This window comes from Hemicordylus capensis, chromosome 2 (genome assembly GCF_027244095.1).
Source record: "Hemicordylus capensis ecotype Gifberg chromosome 2, rHemCap1.1.pri, whole genome shotgun sequence".
Lineage (NCBI taxonomy): Eukaryota > Metazoa > Chordata > Lepidosauria > Squamata > Cordylidae > Hemicordylus > Hemicordylus capensis.
The window spans coordinates 36,077,135-36,103,791 of record NC_069658.1 but is presented as its reverse complement, the minus strand read 5'-3'; the positions used below and the strand labels follow the sequence as shown (position 1 = coordinate 36,103,791).

At 41.7% G+C, this 26,657-nt stretch overlaps 1 protein-coding gene across 9 annotated transcripts in view; it reads left to right on the top strand.

Annotated features, from left to right (window-relative positions):
* SLC38A9 (solute carrier family 38 member 9) overlaps positions 1-26,657 on the top strand; it is a 110,578-nt gene that overhangs the window by 26,607 nt on the left and 57,314 nt on the right. For all 9 annotated transcript variants that reach the window (XM_053298267.1, XM_053298268.1, XM_053298271.1 and 6 more), the window contains 5 exons: positions 510-680; positions 5,778-5,837; positions 9,489-9,686; positions 10,756-10,863; positions 19,913-20,019. In XM_053298267.1, coding sequence (XP_053154242.1) covers positions 510-680; positions 5,778-5,837; positions 9,489-9,686; positions 10,756-10,863; positions 19,913-20,019 — 644 coding nt within the window. The remainder of the gene's footprint in view (positions 1-509; positions 681-5,777; positions 5,838-9,488; positions 9,687-10,755; positions 10,864-19,912; positions 20,020-26,657) is intronic.

Here is a 26,657-nt window from a genome sequence, read left to right as displayed (position 1 = left end):
CAAACCACAAAATATAATGGGAAGGAGTCATTCTTTCACAGTGACCAACCAGGAATCATAACTTATATGATAGTACATGTTTAATGGCTGACTTATCTCCAGGGTCATGGAGACCAGTCAATAGGCTTTTCTGAGACCTTGCTTTGAACAGGCAACATATCTCTGTGGGCTCCATGCACAGGCACAGATTTTGTGGCTTGATATCGGACCTTGTTCAAACTGCAACTAGTTAACAAACCACACTTGTACATGATGGGGAGCTGTGGTTTGTTCTTAAAGTGAATGCAAAAGTTTTCACTCTCCTTGTGGGACATGTGGAATCATGCAAGTCTGCTGCACTCTTATGTGAATGAGCCTGGTTTCTGAATTTGGTGTTTGTACTTAATGTTTAGGGCGTTCAGGTATCTTTTTAGAAGACATGTTGCCCTATGCAACCACCACAGAATTGGATAGGTTAGTTTTCTGCTAGATGAATTCTCTTCATTTTCATTTATTTTTTGTTCTTTCAGCTTTAGCAGATACCTCAACTTGGGAATTCCCAGATGTTTGCAAGTATTATTTTGGACCCTTTGGCCAATGGTCTAGTCTCTTATTTTCAATGGTGTCTCTTATTGGAGCCATGGTGGTTTACTGGGTGCTTATGTCCAATTTCCTCTTCAACACAGGGAAGTTTATTTATAGTAAGTGTACATTTTCTTTTATTTTCATGAATCTTAGTCTTCATTTACCTCCCTGACAAATTGGTATGAAAGTTTATAGCAATAACGATATATTTCTAAAGCTCCCAAAACTTGCATCTTCTGGACAATTAAAATAATTTTAAACCCAATATTAAAACTATAAATTTAATTAAAAGCCTGGGTGAATAAATGTTTCTTCAGTGCCTTTTAAAAAGTTGCCAGAGATGGGGAGGCTCTTATTTAATTAGGGAGTGCTTTCGAAAGTCCAGGGGCAGCAACGGAGAAGGCCTTTTCCTGCATGGCCGCCAGACAGGTTGGCGGCAACCACAGAAGAACCTCTCCCAGATGATCTTAACAGGGGGTGGGGCTCATGGTGACGAAGACATTCTCTTAAATACCCAAGGCCTAAGCTGTTTAGGCCTGGAGAGAATCTATCTATGTGGTCACTAAGAGCTGACACCTACTTGACGGCACTTAATCAATCAAAAAGCTGTTTAGGGCCTTATAGGACATACAGACTAATGTTGCATGGGTACTGCAGGGGAGTACCAATATTTATTTATTTATTTATTTATTTATTTATTTATAAATAAATAAATAAATAAATAAATAAATAAATAAATAAATAATATTTTTACACCGCCCCAAACTTACGTCTCTGGGCGGTTTACAACAAGATTAAAAGCAAAACATTAATTAAAAGAATTTTTTTTTAATTTTTTTTAAATTTAAAATTTTAAAACAATATTCTAAAAAAATTAAAACAATCAAAACAATATCAGTTAAAAGTCTGGGTGAAGAAATGCATCTTTAGAGACTCTTTAAAAGATGTCAGAGATGGGGAGGCTTTTATTTCAATAGGGAGTGCATTCCAAAGCCTTGGGGCAGCAACAGAGAAGGCCCGTCCCTGAGCAGCCACCAGACAAGCTGGTGGCAAATGCAGACGGACCTCTCCTTATGATCTCAATGGGCGGTGGGGTTCATAAGAAAAGTTTTGGATTTTTGCCACTCTGAAATCCCTCTGAAGTCCACTGTGTCTCCTGAAAATATGTCCTTAAGGGTCAGACAGAACAAGGAAGCAAGCAAGTCAGCGGCTTGTTCCCACTACTGAACTTTTAGAGACTAATAATAACCAAGTGAGAAAAGACTTGCACGTAGAACAGTTCACAAATTAAAATGCTGGGAGAAGAACATAAGATCACCGTACATGTATAGTATGTAAAGAAATCAAGTGTCCAGTGCTCCAAAAATATATCCAAATTGAGAGATTATATTCTTAAGTAGAAAATTCTTCAATATAATGGCCTTCCAGTGTCCTTGGAAGCAAGCACACTTTTTTGGAAAAGAGAACACTGACCCCACCTCATGGCAAAGTAATCAAATGCTGCACCTTGTTTATCCATATATTAGGGTAATGTGAGTTATTCATACATTAGGCCCAGAGACAAGGTGCTTTGTTATCTTGCATCACTTGATAACTTTCTCTCTTGGGCACCACACGTTATTTTAAGCTCTTTCTCTGAATGGAATGTAACAAAATTTATCTTGACATCAAAGTTGTCTGTTAAGACAGGCAGGAGCTCACATTAAAGGCCAAATGATCTTTTAAAGCTTTTATTTGGGTATAAAACCTGAGCACATTTCATCAGGCAGCACAATCCTCTGATTTCCTGGTGTACAAGTGCACCATTTTTGGAAGCAGATTAAATTATACCAAAGTCTGCATTCCACCTAATAACAGTGTCGTCTTAAAGCATATTAGATCAGCATTGCACGTAGCTTCCACAATTTAATTGCAGCAGTGTATGTTATATGTTTTAATGTTACATGTATAGAGTAACAAAAGAGATTGTGAGTGGGCTGTAAGATCATATGCTCCGCTACCATCTCCAGAGTAAATCGTAACTGCCCACCACAACCTTAGTTAAGTGTTGCTTTGGCAACAGCATTAAATGTAGTTAGGCTATCTCCTTAAAACAGGATTTGAAAGCCACCACAGACTCTGGTTTCAGTTCCTGATTAAGAGGAAAATCCTGCTTAGTGTTTCTATAACAATTGTTTAATAACAGGAACGACCTGATCTTGAATTAAACAAATTGCTAAAATTTGAAAGTGCCCCAAACTACTACTTAACTATGGTAGTCGAAAATATAGTGGGGAGGTAAACCTTGAGCCATAATTAGGCAACTTGTCACTGAAAGGATCTGCATCATGAAACCACACTTAACTCTTACTAGTCTGTCAACTGAATAAATGGATTAACCATATTTTAAAAATTGTTAATGTGTATTAAAAAACAGATTGTAAGGAAACATATTAACAGCACACATGGTGCTGGAAATAATTAAAATGTTGTAAACATATGCAGGTCCTTCTGTTTATGACTCTACTTGAGGTGTGAGCATCTTTTGAGAGAAGACATTTGATCATAGTTTGTATAGGTATCTTATTTATGTTTGCATCATATCACAGACACTTTATAACAGCATTTTTAAAGCTACTTAAGGCAGGTTAATTGGCATGGTTTTAGAATGGTTTATGCTATAATCCTACACACTTTTACTTGGAAGTAAGTCTCAGTTGGTTTTACTTAGAAGTAAGTCTCAGTATTTCCAAACAGGCATCATTAGGCTCTTTGCTTTAAATATCTTTTAAGTAGATTGCACTATTTCTTTACTGTGATTATGAGAGAGATTTATTTTGTTTAAGCTGTCTGTCCAGCAGATGGCAATACAATTCACTATAGGAAGAGAAATGTAGACAGGTCACTTGCCTTGCATAATCTTTATTTCACTTGAGTGGGGAAAAGATGCTGTTCAAACCCACAAATGTTTTGAGAGGCCCATTGATCCACATAGACGCAATACGGTGTACTTTCTTTGCTGTTTTCCTGTAACTTGTGAGACAGGTGAAGATCAGTAAATTCAGGCTGATGGAAAGAATGCAAGTCTCATACTCTTTAAGAGGCCCACTTCCTGGATGCCACTCTAATTTGAAAACATCTAACCCAGGACTGCACAACCGGCCCTCCTGCAAATAGTGGACTACAAATCCCATCATTCTTAGTGGCCACTGTGGCTGAGGATGATGGGAATTGTAGTCCAGCAATAGCTGGAGGGCCGAAGCTGAGCAGCCCTGGTCCAACTGGATCCAAATGCTTGCATTTTGAAGTGTTTCTAAGCATCAGTCTTCTAGCTGTGTGCTTCTAGTGTGTCCTTTTTCTTAGGTTTTTTCCCCCCTTAAAAGAAAAAAGAAAAAGAATCAGAACATTATCGAGTTTGGAGAGCAATGGAATTCTTTCTGGATGCCTGTTGAAATCTTTATTCCAAACAGGAGATCATTCAGCTTTCCCAAACAGTCTTTCCCTCTTGCTACACTGCTCTTTTACTTAGGAAATTGTCCTACCAATTGTATGAAATATATCTTCGGTTAATGAGACTGTGCTGGGGTGTTGACAAAGCACCCCAGACTAACTTTTGGGCTTGTGTGAGGACTCAGCGAATCTAAAGTGAGCAGTTCATTACAGAATAAATTTGTGCAAAGCTTTGGTCTTGGAAATGAATGACAGAGAATGGAAGTCAAATCATACTCAGATTTATTGAAGGGTAATAAGGGGTACAGAAAGGAAATATTGATAAGCAACACAATATTAACTAATAAGTCTAATAATACCAATAATACTAAATTGAAGCTCACAAAGAGGTGTTCCAGCTTGATATCCAAATTAAAATAAACTCAAGCCTGGCTAGAGAAACGGGTCTTTAGAAAACAGCTTTGGACTCTTAAGGAGAGAGGGGAACAAAAAGAGTTTGAAATTGAGGTTGGTTAGTATACCTATATCCTACTGGTGGTGTGTCAGACACTTGTTGCTCAGCGGGTGCTGAAAGACCTCTCTCTAGGGACAAGCAGGATGCAAGAGTGGAGCGAGTCAGGAATCCAGTAAGAGTATAAAGGTGGCCTGATCCCAGGAGACCAGTTCTCTGGTGCAGCCAAGTGTTCTGCGCAGATTGGGCCTGGAAGCAGGGTCAACCTGGAAGTTGAAAATGGGACAGACACGAGGGCCAAGGCACCGCCAGATAGAATAGCTGGTGCCCAGATGCATATACATGCAGCGTGTGAATCTGGAGAAAGAAGCACACTGGCTGATGGGGCTTGTGGTACAAATAGGCAGAAGTCTTCCTTGGGGCCAAATGCTGACCACACCTCTTTGCTGAGAAGGGTGGCATCGGTGGTGGACAAAAGAATACATTTTGTCCAATCCTAGGTAGGTGTGCTAAAGCACAATGAAGTGAAAAGGTTTAGACAACCTGTATGTAAAATCATTGAATAGGTGGACTTGGAGCTTATCTCATGTGAGGAAGCCCTTCTGGGTAGAAGATAAATTATTTATTTAACATAGCTTATCCCGTGCTTCATGCCAACTATGAACTGCAATCTTCTCTTTCTGTGACTGTGATTAGCTTAGAAGGCTAATCCTTTGTGCCAACATTGAGAAGAGTTTCGGCTACTCATTTCAGAGAAATACCTTCTTCTTAACTCGGGTCTACTCAGCAACCTCTTCTGTGCATGAACAGAGAGGGATCACAGAGAGTAGTTCAGGTCGCGTGTTAGGCTTGACCTGGAGATTTTCCTCTGCTACCTGCCAAGCGGCTTATTCTTGGGATTCAGCCCATGTAGGCAAGTGGTGAGCCCATGGTCCTGTGAGTCAAAATGCTAATTAAGAGCCTATAGTTCCAAATCACATGTAGGGGTGCTACTGGGAGCCCCCAAACAAGCTGCTCCCTTAAGACTTGCCATTGTTTACATTGAGCCCTGTGTGCTCAGTCTGTTTTCCCGATGAAGATCTTACTGCTGCTGAATAGAACAGAATCACAACACATTCCAAGTTTTGAAAAGCTTACTTCTGCTAATAGTACCTTAAGGGCATTTGCTTTTTATGGCATAACTACTGAGGGAGTGGCCTCCTTGCTGCATTCCGCCATCCTGTTTGTTCCAAAATGTTCATTTTAAGAAGAGAACTGCAGGGATGGAACATTCCTAAGATGTGTTTTGTTCCACCCCAATACATTTCCTAAGATGTTTTGTTTTATTTTACAGATTATGTTCATAACGTTAATGTAACAGATATTGTTCCTGGAACAAATGGGAGCTATAGAGGTAAGGAACACACACAAACTGTATCTTAACCCCCAGATTTTTTAGATATAGTACAGAAATCTGCTATGAGGTAGAGTTTGACCCATTTTTTAAATGTATTTACAACTTGTAAATACATTACAAATGTATTTTACAAATATCTTTCCCAGTTTCCCTGCCCACCGAGCCCGACCTTCCCTCCCCAAGTCAGGTTTGCATGCTGCACTGGTTGTGGGGAGGTGAGAAGAGAAGGAATACACACCTTCACAACAATAGATGTAGGTGAATAAAAAGGATTGTTGTTCTAAGAATAATTCAAGAAAGTTAAACCAAATAAATGGTCAGAAGTCTGGGACATTTACTTGTGTACTTACATTTCTGCTGCCACAAATTATATGATGAAGCTTCTGTAACTCTGTTGGTTTATTTACTCTGATAAAATGGCTTTGCAGATCTGTGGAGGGTTTCTTACAGATATCTCTGAGTCAGATGTACAGTACTTTAAAACAAAACAAGAAGAATATTTTTTAAAAGATGTTATCTGAGGTTTATTTGTTCCACTACTGATTAGCGAGGCTGAAATCTTGCTTGGTTACAAAGTTGATGATTTGAACTTTTCACAGCATTTAGTTACTTTACACACAATATATAAGGCTTTTCACCTTTTGAACCCTGTTCCTTCCCAGAACTGTACTTCACAACCCAATCTTTATTACAGAGCAGTCCTTTATTTTTTTAGACTCTTATCCTTTGAATCTCAGAACAACTACCCAGACCCAAATCCCCACTCTAACTGAACTTCACTTCCAACTTCTGTCACTCTCTATCTGCCTTTTATGATTGACAGCTCAAAAGAGTTCTAAGCCAGTTTGCATAAACGTAGTCCTGCACCATTTCATCACAGTGACCCAAAGGCTAATGCATAGTAAAGTACTGCCCTGATTGATTAACTCTTATGTAAGCACTAAGGCTCTGATGCTTACATGGTGATCTACACAAGCAGTGACTGCCCTGTACTCTTTCAGTGTTAGGGAATGCATATGTCCACAAAGCTCAAAACCTGACATTGGGCTTGAATACCTCTTGACTAATACACACTGGAATGTATGTAAGAAAAACTCGGCTGAGTGATAACAATAAGACTGTTATTACATATAACACCATCTCAATGTACTTGGCATTTCAAAGAGTAAAATAAAATATGTCAGAGCCTTGGGGTAGGGTGCTGTCAGGTTTATCTCGAGTAATTCACAAGCTTTTTCATATACATGTTTTCCAATTACATATTTTGCTCCATGTCTTATATCAATTACTCATAGAGACATACCTGAATAAGTTGCCTTCTCAAAGGGAACATGGTGGTCCACATCCTAAGAAAGTGCTGGTGGTCCATGAGATCCTCTGATGCTGTGGACACAGTAAACTAAAGTAGCACTGGCACTCGTGCAGGGAATGAACTTTGACAACCTTCCCTTCTCCCCAAATCTTCTCAAAATATATCCCTGAGGGCTGTGCAACCCTCAAGGACATATTTTTGGGTGACATAGAGGACTTGTAGGGGATTGGGAGGTCAACTGAGAGAGTACCTTTCTCTACAAGATCCCCAGTGCTCATTAAGATAATCAGGAGGGGTCCATCTTTGGGTGTCACCAGTTCATGTAAAATATATATATTTGGTCCCAACTTGGGATCAGGCCTTCTCACTTGTTGCTCCTAGGTTGTGGAACATGCTTCCTGTGAATATTGGAGGATTATCTTCCTTGCGGGGCTTCAGGAGAGCCTTAAAGACCCATCTTTTTAGTCTGACTTTCAATGATATCTAGTTTTTAATTTTCAGTGAGTTTTAATCTGGCCTAAATGTTCTTACTTGGTTTTATAATGTGTGCTTTATTTTAATGTAAACTGCCCTGAGCCACTTTAGGAAGGACGGTATGTAAACAGAATTAATAACAACATTCTCCCCTTCCCCCATGAATACCATTATTTACTATCAAGTAAATAATCAGAAACTCATCTGCAGCACCAGCACATCTTGTGGAGCACCAGTGTTTCATTTGTATGTTGGCCTGCGTATTTATGTTTAGATAAGGAGTTCCCTAGTTTTATGTTTAAAGCTTTGGTGTTTAAAGCTTTGGTTCTGATTCTTGCTGGATCAGTGCTACATGAGGGGAAATGAGAGAGAATATAATCTTGGCTAACATTTTCACAAGCAATGATGGCTTTCTAGAGCAGGGGTAAGCAGTAAAAGATCTACAGGCCACATCCAGACTGCCACATTTTTTTTCTTTATTTTCCTGACATGATTGTAATCTTCTGACATGGGCCATTTGTGACACAGCAACAAGAGATGACTCTCGGGGCTGAGGGGGGAAACATGGTGGGTAGCATACTACCTGTGGCCCTTATAGTGCCCAATCTTGTTTTGGAGGTTTTCCAAAGTGAGACACCTGATAAGAGGGACTCTGGTTAGACACTGAAGAAATTTCCCAAGGGAAATACCATCTCTGAGGTGGTTCTTTTTAATTATTATTTTTTAATCAAAATTTATTTATTTTTACTTATATAACATATTTTTATACTGCCCAAAACTTGTATCTCTGGGTAGTTTACAATTAAAACCAAATTTTAAATTTAAAAAATCTGATGTAAGTAAATCATTTTTTAAATCATTGATTTTTATTAACCCTGTTCCACAAATAAGATACCCATGTGAATTACAAAAGCATTGTCAACTTTCTCTCAAACATGACTATTATACAAACAATGAGGAACAGACTGGCAAGAATAATGCTGAGGACTCAGTCACATCCACTGATTGGCCTTTCTAAAACATGACCAAATGCTGCCTGAAGCTTTGTGATTAAGGGCATTGTGACTGGGCAGGCACACTGCCAGTATGGGATGAAAGATTCTGCATTGGGCAGATTCCATTGAATACATAGTTAGACCATGATCTCAAATAAACCATGCCTGTTTACTGCAGACAGCTGCTTGTTCCAGACCTAAACAAAAATGGTAACCTCGTACCACAGAGGGCAGTGATTAAAGCTTGAACTTCATATGATGGAGGCAAATCCATTACCACTACCACCCCCCTGACGACTCTGACAGTAAAGGAACTTTTATAAAACATTGGTGGGAGCAGCAAATTTGGGTAATGACTATCACATTTATTTTTCAGTATCTGATGTGCTCAAGTAAAGCCCTATTCACATTTTATGCTCAACACTTCTTCAACAAGTGTACATTACTCACAGATACAGATCTGTATACAGGCACAGTTATTCCCATATTATGTAGAACACAGGTTCAGCAGTACACTTCCTGTCTGTGCCATGCATTTGAGGGGCCTGTACCCTCTTTCATTTGTAAAATGAATGCAGCTACAGTCATTCGCACAAAGACATGTACAAGTGTACAGACATCTGAACGCAAGTTCAACATAATGTCCAAATAGGGCTTAGGTGGGCCTTTTATTGGCAGAGTTCCAAAGGGCAGCAGTATGAAGCTAGGGCCCACTTAATAGTTATCTCTCAGCTACACCATTGTTTCAACACACTAGAGGTGTTGTTCATCTGTATGTCTGGGCTCTAATTTTATTTATTCTTAGGCTTTCTTGGAACTAAATCCGGGTCTCTTTCTCTCCATATTTTTTTTGTTTCTGTTTTACAGTAATTTGTCCAAGTGATGCCAGTCAGGAAGTACCAGGAAACGAAACGCTGATATTCTTTTCTACCAGCGATGGAGGCTTTGAGGTGTTTGAAAGATGGTGGAGCAAATCAAATACTGTTCCATTTTACTTGATTGCGATTCTTTTGCCCCTATTGAGTTTTAAGTCTCCATCTTTCTTTGCCAAATTCAATATGTTAGGTAGGCAATAATATTCTTGGTGAATACATTTGTTGTTTGAAAAAGTGCATGTCTGTTGCCACAAGACCTGAACAGTTCCTCCCCCCGCCCCGCCCCTCTGATTAGCCAGTGTTTTGATTTAATCATCTTCTCCAATGTGATTGTCATCTTCAGTGTTATACTATAGTTTAGCTTTTGGTTAAACTTGGGACCTAATATGTTAGAAGATAACCCGATGTCCTTTTCTCAAAAGCAGCTGCAGGGAGGAGTATTTGTGGAGTTGGCTTGAGACAGTGGCACTGGAAGAACCCTCCCTCCCTTTTCCTGATGGAAATTGCCACCCTCTCCTCCCTGCCCTCCCACACAGATAGCTTCACTGATTTTTAAAAAGACAGGTACTGTGCTTCTGTTGTGCCTGTTTTTCTCGGCTCCAAAGAAGCTATTGGAACCTTCAAGGGGGAGGGAGCTATTTCTGTGGGGAAAATAGTGGAGAGGGAAAGAGTTAAATATCCTCTTCCCCCTTGAGCCAATTTGTGAGCCCACAAATGGTTTTAAACATTGTAAAAGACTACCCATGTTTTCCATGAACAAGCAACCTGTCATTAAAAAAAAATAGTATACCAGATTTAAGAGAATTTAGTTGCTAGAATGTGACAGTTTTAACTTTTGTTCTCTTTAGAATTTCTATTCCTTTTCTTCCACACACCCCATACAAATTTTCCAAAGATTACCATCTTGGGCACAACCGCAAAAGTCAAGTAAGATGGCATTGACATAATCTATCCTCTCATGCTCCCTCTTCTTGTCCATTCTTGGTTAGATATTATCTTTGAAGTAACTTCCTCTTGGTAGCATGCAGTTATTCCCAAAGTTGGTTTACAAGTGAAAAACAAAGTGAAGGGAATAACAGAGGAGTAGGGAGAAGGGGGCTGTATTATGGTGTCCTGTGGTAAGTAGCCTGTTTGCTTTTTGTCTGGTACCAGCCAACAGCTGTATCTCATGAACATTACAGAATAATGTTTCTGCCTCTGTTTAGTCTAAATGTATCTGGATGTCTCAGTTTCCCCCCCTCTTCCTTCCCCCATTGCAGGTACTGTTTCCATTGTCTATCTTGTTATCCTTGTTGCCGTGAAAACTGCACATTTGGGATTTAATTTAGAATTCCACTGGTTTGAAAAGGACACATATTTTGTGCCAGGTAAACTTGATTATTTTTTTTAAAAGGAAGAAATTCAGCATTAAATTCTTGAAAGCTCTATTTTAATTGTGTAACAGCAACTTACTTAATGGCTTCAAAAGTATCCCTCTGTATATTTTCTGTTCCCAGAAACTCATTTTGCTAATTTAAGGATCTTATTTTCTATTTTAAAGAGGATGTAGGGCACCACTAGTTAGCTATTATCTTGCTATGTGTATAAAGTACAAGAAAGTAGATTTAGACCGAACACTGGGTAATTGTTCTTTAAACACTGTAACATGAGCAATGTACTTGTAAAAGTAATCAAACATTGAAAAAGATGCTTCAGAAGTTTATGCAATTGCCTTAAGTGTTTTTAAAGGGAAGGTAACACATACAGATATAAAGGATATTCTTATCTATATATTTATTTCTCCTAGGTGTACCCGTCACTAATCCCATGCGTGGCACCTCTTGTGAGAGCAGCTGCCAGGGGGATGGGGGTGGGGACAAGGAGACAATGGCGGTGGTGGGCCAGGTTGGCCGGCCAGCTGCTGGGAACAAGAGGCTGCAGCAGGCCAGGAGCAGGAGGCAGTAGCAGGCTGGCCTGGCCTGGCCTGGCTTCCGAGAGCAGGAGGTGCCGGCCACTGAGAGCAGGCAGCAGTGCGCTGGGCCGGCTGCCGGGAAGTGGTGGGTGGGAGGAGGTCAGAAAGCCAGCTCCCACCAGCCAGCCAGCAGGCAGCAGCAGCTGGCAGCAGCCTGGCCTGACCACTGGGAATTGGATGGGTGGGAGGAGGTGACGGGCCGGCTGGCCAGAAAGCGCCAGGCATGGTAGGGGGAGAAGTGGGCTGGCGGAGCGGCAGATGCTCTGCGCCCAGCCCAGCCAGCACTGTTATATTCTGCTTTGCATAGGGTTTTGAATCAGATTATCCATAGAAAACCCCCAACTTCTGATTGACTGAGACTGAAGAGAGATAGTGGCTGGCTATGAGAAAGAGCTTCTGTAGGCGTGAGAGGAATCTGTTGGCTGAGATCCTCGTAGCACTCTAATGTTACATAATCCATATATTTGATTGAATCATCATGGAGTGTCTTCATTCCAGACTGACTAGGATTTGATAGAGTAATTTAACAATAATGCTTTGGAAAAGCTTTGCATAAATGCTAAGTATTGAAAGTGCTTTGCATACATTGTCTCAGTAATTGTTTACAGCAGGCACCCCCAAACTGCGGAAGCTTACATTGGCAGTACATGAATGCTTTTGAGGTGATTTGCCTCACTATCTTTCATCTTCCAAAAGGCTTGTCACGAGGCATCGGGGATGGCTCCTTCCACCTTTCTAGGAGTATCATGACATTGCCAAAAAAGCTGTTTTCCTTACCTGCTATCTGATTCTCTCATCTGTCTCTAATTTATAATTATGTGTTGCCTTTAATAAGAAACTTAGAGAATTACTGCTTGGTGCATATCCCCCCTGGTGAATTTCACAATTCCTTTCTGGTAGTACATGCTTTATAAACCAAAGCAAACTTGTAGTTCTTCAAGTCATGATATACTGGCAGCCATAAATCCAAAGGGTACCACTAGTGATGAGTTCCAACATAATTATTTCCTGCCCAGAAGAATGCATGTAGAAAATATTTTGTAATGAGAAGTCCATGCTGATGTTCTGTTCTTGTCTGTCTTCCACGTGTAGGCTTTGACACCAGTTCAAGTTCTTCTAAAGAGCTATGTTGGATCAAGTTAAAGAAAATAGTTTTAAAAGAACTCTCTCAGGAAACCTCAAATTAGTCCCTGTTGGCCAGGGCTACAGAGCTTTGGCCCCCCTGCAGCTGTTGGACTAGAACTCTCATTATCCCTGAATATTGGCCAGTGTAGCTGGGAATGATGAGAGTTGTAGTCCAATAATAGCTAAAGTTGTGCAGCCCTGCTGTAAGCCATAAAGAGGTAGTCTTGTGGGGCTGGCCATGGGCAGTGAGACTCTGTCAGCCTATTCAGGGCGAACACAATGCATAACCACATGGAATCTGATTTCAGGATAGCTGATAGATTGCTACAGTTGGAAAGGGTTCTCCCAGCTTCTGCCTCCTTTCATCTCCTCCCAGTCCTCACTATGGACAAGAAAGTAAGAGTTTACCCCACTGCAGCCGTATCCTGGTTGGCAGAAGAAGGGTGACAGCAGAGCCCTCCTTCCATCGGCTTCTACACTGAGTTGAGGCTGCAGCCCTATTCGCACATTATAGGGATACAGGAACATAGGAAGCTCTTTTATACTGCATGAGACCATTGGTCCATCTAGCTTTGTATTAGCTACACTGGTTGGCAATGGCTCTCCAAGGTTTCAGATAGGAGTCTTTCCCAGACATACCTGGAAATGCCAGGGGTTGAACCTGGAATCTTCGGCATGCAAGCAGATGCCCTGCCCCTGAGCTACAGCCCCATACCCAATATCTTACAGCAGACAACTCACATGTAGCCCCCCCATCCAAATTCAAACCAAGGCAAAGTCTCCTTAGGAAAAGGGACTTCCTTGCTACCGCAAGACTAGCTCTCCAGCTCATATAATTTGTATTATTAACAACAGTATATGCACATACTGTTGTTGACACATGCTTAACGCACATAAGACACACTTGTATGTTATGTTCAGCACTTATGCAACAAGTGTACAGTGTATATAGGTACAGTCATTCACATGTTATGCTGCTCACAGACACAGAAGTACACTTCTTATCCGTACTATGCATTTGAAGGGCCTGTATCCAGGTTCACTTTTAAAATGAACACAGGTACAGTCATTCACACAAACACATGTATGAGTGTACAGAGATCTGTAAACTCTCATAGCATAATGTCTGAATCAGGCTATAGAGTGTTCTATCTGTAGCCTGCATTTGAAGAGACCTGCACCTTGTTTCACTTTTAAGATGAATGCATGTACAGTCATTTTTTTCCTTATTCAGATATTATGTTATATGCGCGTGCAGGTGTATCTGTTGTGTGTATGACTGTGCCTTCATTTTTAAGAGTGACCCCGAGTATAGACCTCTCGAATGCTGGGTACAGATAGAAAGTATGCTACTGTATATGCGACAAACATAATGTCCAAATAATTGTGTGTGTATACAGACCTGTAGATATGTACACTGTATACAGATTGTACTGCCTTGAACATGTGTGAATAGGGCTATAAAAACATGTTTGTGCGTACAATGTCCTGTATGAATAGAGCTTCCAAGAGCATGGAAAGGAATTCTTTACTTGCATGTAGGCCCTGGTCTTTCTATCTTGCTCCAGTGCTCTGGCTGAATTCAGAAGCTGAAGGGAAAGAAAAGCAGTGTACTTGTGTCCCACAACTTTTATTCTGGAGCACATCTACTCTCCATTTGTTTAGAGAGTTAGCCAAGACAGAAGCAGTCTGGCCAGTTCCCTGGATGAACTGAGGGCAGCAGAGGTGGCCGCAGCTGTTGAGGGAAAGAGTCAGAACTCCACTTCTCCTTTTTAGATCATATTTTGGCAGATTCATTCTTTAGGAAACTTAGTTCAGTTTTCTTATTTCCTCCCACTGCTCCCCAATATAGGACAACATGTTAGCAAAGGCCCAGTTTGTGTATGCAAGCTGTGCTGTTGTAAGCCTGTTGGTGCAGCCATATGCATGCAGCAAGCTATTTGTGTAATGTGGCACTCCCGTTGGATCTGGACAGTTGTTGCACGAATGCAGCTTCTCTTCCTTCTTGCGGTTGTGATATGGGGACAGTGCTGAAATGCAAATGTGTCAGCTTAAGAAGTTGTGGACCACAGTTAAAAAAAAAGTAGTAGTAGTAGTAGTAGTAGTTGTGGGCCACAGTCATCGTTTATTAGGCAGTGTACTTGGAAGAGCTGGTTTGCATCATGGCAAAGTTAGTATAGTGAGTAAGTGTGCAGACTAAGGGGACGCCTATTTGAAATCGTTGGTTAGCTATGAAGTTTCCTTACCCATCAAAATGGAAGATGAAGCTTTTCAGTTTGTGTATACACATTGACTCACATCCAGAGCAGCCTACTGGTAGCACTCCTAGCCTGTATGACATAGAGCTTCCACACCACTGTTGTGGCTGCACAGCCTCAGGCATGCAGCAAGGAGGAGCAAATTTTAACTATCTGCTCTGCTCCAGCAGTGCCCTATGTCGCCTGAAAATGTGTCCAGTGAGACAAGGCACTTCTAGAGCCAGAGCAAATACAGATCAAGTATCCCTTATCCAGACATCCAAAATCTGGAATGTTCCAAAATCTGGATACCACGCTGTAAAAACAACCAAAAAACAAAAACGCCTCAGCTCACTTTAAAAATGCAGTCAAACCGCCTTCCTCAGGGCCAGGGCCGTCCCACCACCGCCTCCCTCAGGGCCAGGCCAGGCCATCCCACCAGCGCCTCCCGCCTCCTCCACTCACCTCTTCAGCCAGCCACCTCCTCACCACTGCCATTATTTCTCGCCGCTGGAACTCTCGCGCACTTTTGCGAGAGTTCCACCTCGCATTCCAGACCCCCGTCTACTAGAATTATATTCCTGTATATAGAAGATTCCAAAATCCAGAAAAGTCCAAAATCCGGAACACTGCTGGTCCCAAGCAGTTCGGATAAGGGATACTTGACCTGTAGTCGAACTTCGCTGCCCTCTGCTGGGCATGCAGCTTCAAAACTGCTAGGACAGTGCTCTGTCACTTGGGCATTTAAAAAGCCTATTAAAAATAAGCATTTGTTACCCCATCCTTTGACTTGAAGCCCTCAAGGCAGCTTACAAAAACAAAATTACTTAAAACTCCTTCAGCCAAAGTATGCTTTTGAGCCTTGTGCTTTTTCTTGAGAAACTGAGAGATTGACTTGTGCATCTTTCCATGCAATGACAGATAAAATAATGAAGAGAAAGAGAACAATACTAAAGTAGGCTTATATTTGTTGCCTTTTATGTTACGTAAGTATGTGCTAGAGCCATAATTTACCTCTGTATAGACAGCAGGTTCTACTATAGTTCAGTATTATTCTTTGCTGCTTCTTTTTTAGCTTGATAAAATTCAAAATTATGGTCAGTTTGACGAAAAGGAAAAGAGTTGCTGTTTGCAATAATGAAAAGCACATGAAGTCGGAGGAATATGTTAGGAGTCGATACCAAGAACAGGATTTGTGGTTTGGAAAATGTTTCTCTTGCATTTCCTAACCATTGTAATAGTGTAAATAGCTGTGCTAAAGAGGTTTTACTAGTTGATTGCTGATTTTGTGGTCAGCATCATTTCCCATCCAAATGATGAAACAGAAAGCGATTTGAACCTTGGCTTGATGGAATGAGTAGGAAAAACCATTTGTATGACCCTGTAGGTGCAAGGGGCTTGAATGATACATAGTCCCTGTTGGTGAAGATCCGAGTAGGAAGGATGTCTTTGGGCCAAAACTGATGTGATCGCAGTTGAGGGCAAAGTTCTCCCTTGTGTTGTGTAAGCCCAGGCCACTGATTGCTGGTGTATTAACTGCATGCACATGGGCAAACACTGTCACAGTGTTCTTCATTGTAAGGCTCACAGGCCAGTGACTGCCCCCATCAACCCTATGTGCAGCTTCCTCACTAATTGTGTATTGGGCCTGTTTGAAGCTGTGGCCAAAGCTGAATACTCTGAACTACCATTCTCACCATACAGTGCTGCACTTTGCCCAGCACCAAGGGTTGTTTTTTTAAAGGGAAATTTAGCCGGCTTGAGCCCCTGCACCATCTTAGAAAGTGTGCATAGAGTGCTGACAAATGTAGCCCTTTCCAGCATTTTCCCCATAGAGCTCTTAAGGGAAGTCTCTGTCTCTCTTAAAGAGCCCTCCCAGCACTGTGAGAAAGGGGCAGTACCGTGTGGAGGTCAGCGCAATGGGAAATGGCTCTCACATTGAAGATAGTTTGCCAAAGTAGCCCCTCCTTTAAAATAGTGATGATCACTGGATTAGCATGATAAGCATATTTGTATGTGAGTGGGTCCATGCAGAATGTTTTTATGGGCAAATACCTTACCCGTGGCTGCCATAATATCTGTTTTGCTTCTCCCTGAGCTGCTCTAGCATGCAGCACAGAGCTGTTCCATGAAAGACCTCCAGATGGCTGTCGTCAGAAAACACTGCTCAGATTTTACTGTTCGTTGGCGCACTTAATCTGTGAATGTTTATAGTCTGCATAGTTAGCTAAACTGAGCAAAAAAGGGTGGGGGTGGGGATTATTCCACTTTGATGAATTGTTTGTGAATGTGAACAGATGTCAGGCCAGCAACTGCATCTTGGTGAATCCAGATTTGACTTTAATCAGACCAGTACCACAAACACTGGAAGGTCATCCCTGGCATTCTATTAGATCGTGGGTGGGCAACTGCCTCCTTGTTCGAGAGCCATTGTTGAACGAAGCAGGCAGTCACTGTGTTTTTTACCTGCCTTTGTCAAACAAAAGCAACAAAATCTGTAGGATCATTGTGGAGAGCAGAAACAATGTAGTGGGTGTGTTTCGTGTTTTCCTTTATGTTTCCCTGGCCTTTTCAGATAACAGATATTAGAACTTTTCCTGCTGTAGCACTGTACGTATACTCATAGGAAGGTGCCCTATACCAACTCAGACTCTTGGTCCATCTAGTTCAGTATAGTCTATACTGACTGGCAGTGGTTTTCTAAGATTTCAGGCATGAATCTTTCCCATCCCTACTTGGAGATGCTAGGGAGTGAACCTTCTCTATGCAAGCTGATTCTCTACCACTGAGCTACGGCCTCATCCCCAAGTGGATATCTTACAACAGACAGTGCTCATGTGCAGTCATCTATCCAAATGCAAACCAGGGCAGATCCTGCTTAGCAAAGGGGGACAATTCATGCTTGTTTACTGCAAGACCAGCTCTTCTCTGCACTACATGTCCCAGTCTGGCACCATATTCTGTTCCTGCACAGTGGATGAAAGAGTTAGTTAGTTGAACTGGTAGGGCAGGGGTGCACAACTGAAACATCCTGGTGGGCTGGAACCAACCTTGACTTGGTGTGCAGGGGCTGAGGTCAATTTTCAGCACATTGATTATTTGAAAGTCTAGAAAATGGCAGAGACACTAATCTGGGAGGGGGTGTTCACCGTGACTTCACCAAACGAGCTAGTGAAGCACTCCTATGCTCAACTGGTGGCAGCAGGGATGTGCTCAGCCTCAACGTTGAATTTTTATTATGAAAAAGTGAAAAATAACCTTTTAAAAGTACATAAAATGGCCTGTTATTAGGTGGGCAGGGAAGGGAGAATGAGTTAGGTTGGGTTGGTTGCCAAGTTAGGAATGAAAGGCTGCACCTACTCTGAAGCACAAAAGAGAGGAGGAACTAGTATGATCCATGGCTGCAAGACAGAACAGATTTACTGAACTTAAATTCTTAAGCATCTGACTTACATAGATTGGATATTGAAAGTTTCATCTGCAGATTTCAAATAATTTTTAAGATTGCATCCGTGGATCAGTTTCATCCCTCCCCATTTTTTTCTGTTGGTTGGCATCATGCAGACACTAACTCAGCATGATCCTTGACATTCATGCAGCTACATTCCACATTCCACTTTCACAACAGAATGCTTCCTGGGGATGAAAGAGCGGGGGAGGGAGTTGAATTTCCCCCAAATTTTAAACTACTCTGGTTTGCTAGGAAAATGCTATCTCTAAGGAACAATGCAACAATAGCAGCATCATTATTTTGTCCTGCCCACCCTCATACAAGACCCTTACACCCTCAGCCTAAGCACATGTTACTTGGAAGAAAGTTCTGTTCAAGTCATGGAGATTTACTCCTGACTAAATTCATTCAGGACTGGTGACAGTCCTTTCAGTTTCTGAACTTGAAAAGTTTCTAGACTTGGTGACATTTTGCAGAAAATTGTGTAACATATACTGTAATGGGTGGTTGTGAATCCGCTTGGATAATTCATAGCTGGGGCAGCGTAGTAAAATCAAAATGTGCTTAATGAGGTCTTTCCCCCCCCCATGCATCAGTTTGTTGGTAATCAAAAAAAGACACTCCAAAGGTAATTATGAATACAGTGCCATGGAGTCAAACGTGTGTTGTATTGTCTAGGACTAGCCTTCTCTTTGCAATACATGCCAACTCAGTGCGGTGTCACACTTATCAAGCACGGAGAAACAGCAGCAGTTCTAGCTTTATGACCTTCTATAAATGATATCCAAAGTAGCAGAGCTTTTCCTGTTCCAGGCATAACACCTATTGATGGGCATTCATTTGGCTTTTTCCCCAGTTGCCAGAATGGCTCATACCCCATCCTTGCCTCATTTGTTCCACCATGAAGATCAAATAGAGATCTTGGAATGAGGCCTCAAGGGGAAATAGAACAGAAATTGTACGGGATGGGGTTGGTCATGTTCCAGAGTGCTTATGAGGACAGAAAATTTTGTTGGTATCATTTTGCAAACAATAATGCAAGACTGTAATGGGTAGTTGTAACTCTACCGGGATAAGTAACCACTTATTTAACCACAATTATGCTTCTATGTAAACTGCTTTGAATTTTTTTTTTGTTGAGAAGTGATCTATAAATAGTAATTGTTAACTGTTTTGGCCCTTTATATTGGCAGAGAAATGTGGGTTAAAAAACCTATAAACAAAGAAAAATGTTAAATTGCATTTAAAAAACAAAACTAGGGCATTATCTCACTTTATAATACTTAAGATCCTATTAAAAATGATATTGTTCCAAATTAACCCATAGTTTTCCTACCCCGTATTCTGAATTGTGAAACTGCTTCTTTGGTATATTTTCTGTCTGTAGCCGCCTTGCCTCCTCTTTCCACCTCCATTTTTGTTCAGTCAGACAGGAAATTGCGTTTCCCCAGTTTGAATTTGGAACAGCTAAAACTATAAAGATGACCACAGATCCAAGCATAGCAGTTGTTCACCAATCTATGGGTGTCAAACTCATCTGTTCTAGAATGCCAGGTCACCTCCCTTCAGCCAGCCAGCCATAGAGCTGGTATTTAATGTGGAGATGATGGCAGTCATTTTGATCATCCTAATCTTTATTTTTCTTTCTCCAGAGTTCAGGAACCTGTTTCCTCAACTTACAGGGGTGCTGACTCTGGCCTTCTTTATTCATAATTGTGTCATTACAATGCTTAAGAATAACAAGAACCAGGAAAACAACGTAAGTAACTGCATGAAAAAATTTTATCTGCAGATGGTAAACCATTCTTTGGCTGAGCTGCTTTTTGAATCTAGCTGTGACATATGCAGATCTAAAAAAGGCTCATGTTCTTGTCTCTTTCCTCATGACACTGCCATTCTCCACTCCCCTGCTCGCTTGTGCTCTGCCATAACCATGCAACTGCATACTGATTGTGTAGTATCCTAGAATGATTGACTGTGTGGCTCAGTAGTGAGTTACCAGCAGAGCCCTGCACATGTTTCAGATGTGTGCTGTGGGGATCACATGCATTGAAATATGGCATCTGATTCCCCCAAGTAAATAACAATGAGGACATGCCCTGAGAAATGTGTGGGAGTCTTCAATATTTATTGTTTTAGCTTTTTGAATGCCATAATAATGGAAATCAAACATAACCACTAAGAGAGGACTCTTCCCACCCACCCCATTTCAAATTAACAAAACTGCAGTCCCGTCCCCCCCGCCAACAAAAGAGATGGAACATACATAATGAACTAAAATTATCTCAGAACATCAACTTGCAGGAAACCATTTATACTGTAGTAGGGATGGCCAACTTGTTTTGCTCTGATAAATATTCTAGAAATTGATCTAGAGTGCTGCTGTTTATTCATTTGCATACAGTTAAACTAGTTTGCATATCATTTGTTGAGCATGCCAGGTAAACTAATCCTCAGTTTGGGAGCATGTTATACTACATGCTCACTTCATATTCTGAAACAGCTAATCTCAAACCTCTTCTAGAGAAAGCACTATAATATGGGGAAACCAAAAAGATGAAACAAACATAAGGACATTTGGCTTAATTGTGCTTGCCTCGTCCAGATCTCTAGAATGTTTGCCATTACATCTCCCAACTTCCCCCTACAAGCATGATGTCCAGAAGCTTAGTTGCAAAAGAAAAATGAAGCAATAATCTTTAATATACTTAAACGGATCTTGGAGACCCATGTTGCTCACATTAGTGGGTCTGATTTCTGTTGTGAGGCAAGAGCATGGACTTTGAGTTAGAAGTCTTTGGTTCAGATGTCAGTTCAGCCATGCCCTTGCCATGTGATCTGCATGCCATCCACCAACATACTGGCTGATATCCAGACTAGTGTAGCACTAGTACAATGAGATAAGTTGTGCACACTTATGAAGTTTTCAGAAGTGTGCAGTGTTGCAATGTTCCATGATGTCGTGCAACCACTAGAGGAATACTTTCTCCGAGACACGTACAGATTTTGCAACCTGTTGTGCATTGTGTCAGCCTCTTCCACTGGTGCAAGAAATAGTAAAATGGGAAGCAGCATTAGACCATTGGTCCATCTAGCTCAGTATTGCCTACACTCACTGGCAGTGGCTCTCCAAAATTTCAAGCAGGAGTCTCTCCCAGCCCTAAATGGAGATGCCAGGGAATTAACCTGGGACCGTCTGCATGCAAAGCAGATGCTATACCCCTCAACTGTAGTCCCATCCCCTAAGGCCGGGGTAAGCAACTTTGGTGCCCCAGCTGTTGTTGAACTACAACTTCCATCATCCCCAACCAAAGTAGACTGTGATTAGAGTTGATGGGAGTTTTAGGCAACACCTGAAGAGCCATAGGTTTTCTATTCCTGCTCTAAGCAGAATATCTTACAGCAGGCAGTGCTCACATGTCACACATCCACATGTAAAGCATTGCAGACCCTGCTTGGCAGAGGGGACAATTCATGCTCACTATGGCAATACCAGCTCTCTGGAATGGGTGTTCCTTTCTTTGAACAGCATATTTGCCCTACATCCTTAAGCTAGCACAACAGCATTACGTTAGCACAATACTAGTCTGGATGTAATCCACTATTTCTAAACTGTCTTTCTCCCATCACATCCATGCCTACAAATATAATATGGAGATAATAATACTGACCTAGGGTAACTATGAGTATTGAGATTATTGTTATTGTTAAGCAAGGATTAGTCTAGATTCCTCTTTCCCATTGTTTGAGTACATTAGATCATTTAGGTGCTGCATCTATTATTGTAATGCCGACATCACTGTGATTTTTGCTCCACTTGCTTTGATGGTGCCGTATCCCAATATTTAATTACAAAGAAACTATGTGCTAGTCCTAGTTCTTGCAAACAGCAAATGAGGGGGTAAACCTTGTCTGGATTGCCCCACTTCAAACTGCTGATGGAGTCTCACACGATAAAGTGCTCCCCCACAAAAACATCTCTGCATATCAGCTTTCCTACTTGGTTATGCTCTGTTTTTGAGATGTAGTGTTTCCCTAACCATAAATTTCCACTATATCATTCATTGAAGCCAGAGGTCCATTTGAAGGGCTGACTATGGTAACTGAGATACAAAATTGCATTTCGTCTTCACTCTTCAGCTTGTGAATTATGTGCCAAAAAAGACACAGCGGTGCATGTGACAACTGAAAGAACACCCCATTTTAATGTGCTTCCGATTTAATAGATTGTATCATGATTGTCATGCTTTGTACTGTAAGTTGCATTCTTGCAAAAAATGCATACATATGGATTCTATAGCAAATAATGACTTTGTTGTGCACTAATTTCTATGATATCATAATGCCCCTTGAGAACTGGAACTGGAAAAAGGATTGAACAGAGCAACAGAAGTCATCAGGAGTATGGAATGCCTTCCTTACATGGACAAGCTAAAAAGCACTGGAGCTCATGAGCTTACAAAATAAATGCTAGAAAAGGATAAAATACATACACGTACAATTATGAATTAGTAGATGGGGAATACATGTGTACTGTTTCACTTCATACTAGAATTGAAGGGCATCTAATGAGATTAATGCGCAGTAGACTTAAAACTCTAAATAAGTAGCCTATGAAACTTGCCCCCACAGGATATGAATATGGCCAGTAGTGGAATTGTTTATTTCAATGCAATAATTCAGATAACTGACTATTACCTTGGACAGAATATTGGATTGTTCAAACAACATGTCTTTATGCTAAGGGTTTTATGCATATGCAGCTGTTGTATATTCTTCCTGCTTTTCCTCCCACCAACTCTTTGAGGTACAGCTGCTATTTTAATTTTACAAATTAGGGGGCTGAAGCTGAGAGAGAGAGAGACCTGGTCCAAGTTGCCTAGTAAGACTCTGGTTGGTATGTGAACCCCCCGTGCATAGTCCTATCCACTGACTGGCCTACATAGACTAGCTCTCTTAATGTTCAGAAACTAGTACCAACATTCAACCAAAATCATTCTTAGTTGGAGAGCCAGTGTGGTGTAGTGGATCAGGAGATAACCAGATTCAAATCCGTAGTCTAGATTATTTGGACCAATCACTATCTACCTCAGAGCCTTGTGAAAATAAAATTGGGGAGAAAGGGAGCCCTGTAGGTCACCTTGAGCTCTTTGAGGAAAGGGTGCAATTAAAACAACATAACAAATAATAATTTGTGATACAACTAGAACTAGGAAAACACAGGAGAAGTAATTCTTATCACACTCCCTGTAGTAGTTGCACCAAATTCTGGAAGAGTTGCTGACCCTGTTCAGGTGCTGTTATACCTATAGTCACTGTACCTGAGTACTGCCTCCATGAGAGTGCCCCTGTTCATCCCACCCTGACATGCTCTTTAACCCTACCCCCTTGCTTATCACAAGGACAGCATTTGTCTGAATAGAGAATGAAAAAGAGACAGAAGCCATATATCTATCAATTTTATTACAGATTTTGACCAGCATAAGGCAAGAAAACATAACAGTGGCAGCTGTTGAAAACTATTAAAGTCGAGGGAGTATAAACAGCAAGAAAGCTATAAAATTGCTAGATGGTTAGAACCATTTATGTAGAACTATACAGTTTATATAAGGTCTGTATTACAATTTTTGGCCATCATAAGGCAACCAGAGCACAGAAACTGTAAGCACCATGAATTAGCAGTTATAGTATAACACTATAGGAGCCTAAAAGTTTTTACAAATTAAAAGAGGTTAGAACTGTATGGGTTTAAACTCTTAAAATTGTGGGATAGCTAAACTCTGTAAGTAAAGGCTATAGGGCTAAAGTTACTGTAGAATTAACACTGAAAACTATAAAATGTAATGGTCCATAAATTATAGATTGGGTTCTGTACTGCATCTAGTTAGCATTTACTGGTGGTCAGAGTCTGGCAAATTGTGCATGCAGCTATGCAGAACTTAGCAATGTTGTGTATTATAGAGGGCTTGCAGTCAGAGAGTAACAAGGAGGTATAGAATTGATCAGAGCAGCTGGGTAACTTAGTCAGTTGTGGGAGAATGGGGGTATTGACGGCGTCTCTGTAGAATGGGCAGTGAAGAAGAACATGCTCTGTGGTTTCGACTTGCCTGGTGTCACATAGACACAGGTGTTCCAAGTAAAGGATCTTCCTGTATCTTCCATCTAGTACAGCCAAGGGGAGAGCACCAAAGTGCTTCACCAATAGGGGTGTGCACGGAACCGCCAACTGCAGTCCAGCACTGGGGTGGGGGGGTACCTTTAAGAGTGGCGGGAGGGTTTACTTACCCCTTTGCCGCTTTCCCGCTTGGCGCCGTAATGTTTAGAGCAATTGGGGCGGCAGGACACCTCCCTGCCGCCCCTTCCCCGATGTTGCTTGAAAAAATGCCCAGGAGTCCTTTGTGCGTGCTATAGGTCCGGACCGGTCCGGAGGCTTTTTGAATGGCCCCCGGACCGGTCCAGGCCCATCCCTATTCACCAAAGGTGAAGGTCCTTCTATGATTGTGGACTTCAAGCTGCATATGATAAACAGCAGGTGTTGCTATAACAGCAGGTGGTGTTATACTTTCTGAGATAAGCGTTTGGGACCCTGCCTAGTTCAGCTTGGTGCTCTATGTCCTTTATGCACTGTTTGAGGAGTGTTCTGGTCTACTCATGGCCCATGGGGAGGAAGTGGGTAGGGGATAGCCAAAGTGATGCTATTTTTGCTACCAGAGTTCATTTCCAGGTGGATTGGTAATTGTCCTGTAGCATTGGGGTGGGTGGGGGCTAGGCCTATTGGGAGGAAGGATAGTCTTAGCCAATAATTGAGTATAGACAGCCATACTCAGGTCTCCACTTTCACCAGGCCTGTCTCCAGTCATAGACCGGCATTAGAAACATAACGGGTTGCTTGAAATGTTGCTCTTAGGAACCTGGCCTGGACAAATTCCAGAGGGACAAAGTTGGAGAAGGGTCCCAGCTGTGATCTTTAGAGGAGTTGGGCCAGCGACTTGGGTTCAAAGAATTTAAGGACTGCTGGTATGTATTGTCCTCCTCCTGTGTGGAAGAATCTTAGTATGGTGGCAGCACTCCTCTAGGCATTTAATGCGGCATGGTTGCCATGGGTCTTCCTGGTGCCAGAGGTGTGGAGGACCTCCCCCAAGTATTTGAAGTATTTTACTTGCTTGATTGTATGCCCATTTATGTTCCATACGTTTGTCTTTGGACTCTTGGTGAAGACCATGATTTTGGTTTTGTGGTAGTTTATTTCTATTTGATTCTCCTTAGAGTATTGAGTGAGGGCTCTCAGGGCTCTTCTGAGACATATATGGGTCCTAGAGAGGATTGCAGTGTTCTCCGCATAGAGCAGGGTGGAGATGTTTTTGTCCACGAGCTTGGGGTGTGTGTGTGAAAGTCTGAGTTGTTTTGATGACCCACCATGGTGTTTATGTAAAAGTTAAACAGGAGTGGAGCCGGTATGCAGGCCTGCTTAACGCCCTTACAGGTTGAGAAAACACTTTAAAGGTGACGCTGGGGGTTGCATCCAGTGTTCCCTCCAGGAGGTATCCCCAGATGTTGTTGACTACAACTCCCAGAATCCCTAGCTGCAGTGGCTTTTGCTTGGGGACTATGGGAGTTGTAATCAACAACATCTGGGAATCCCTCTTAGAGGGGACACTGGTTGCATCTCACTTTGAGGGATGTATCATTGTGGAGGGTGTGAATAAGGAGTAGCAAGCACCATTGTTACTCCTTATCAAGGCTGTTTCTAGTTTTCTGCACAGTTTGGCTGAAGATATAGAGAGGAATGCAGAGCTTCTCCACTAGGAGGCTTTCAGCCAGTCCCTTAGTTTCCAGTATAGATGTCTTACTGACTGTGCTGAGCAGGCTGATAGTTCTGTTGTTTGCTGTGTCATCCCTTCTATCTTTTTTGAAGATAGGAACAATAACTGCTAGCCCCCAGTCCAGGGATATGCCCGTGCCTGTCAATATATGTGAGCTGCAAGGCCAGAATGGGGGCCCACCATGCTGAGTTGTTTTTAATTAGCTCTGAGGGAATGGGGTCAACAGGAGCCTTCCTGGTTTCAATTGGGAGATAAAGTCCATGATCTCTTTTGTCATCACAGATGGCCATGCGGGCAGGTTCTTCCACATCATGTTCAGGGCCTCCTCTATATCATGTTGAGGGTCTCCTCCTCCTTCTTCTCTATACAGTTCGCCTAAGTGCTGTTCCCAAACCTCAGGTGGAATGAAGCTGTCCAGGTGCATCAGGCCATTGCTGGGGTGGTTCGTGGTGATGCACCAGAAAAGAACTGAGTCTTTATTTCTGACTGCTTGAATGAGGTGGAATGAAGCACAGCTGGAATGTATACCAAGAAGGAGGAAAGGTACCACCAAGTTCAGGCAGATGTGAGCATG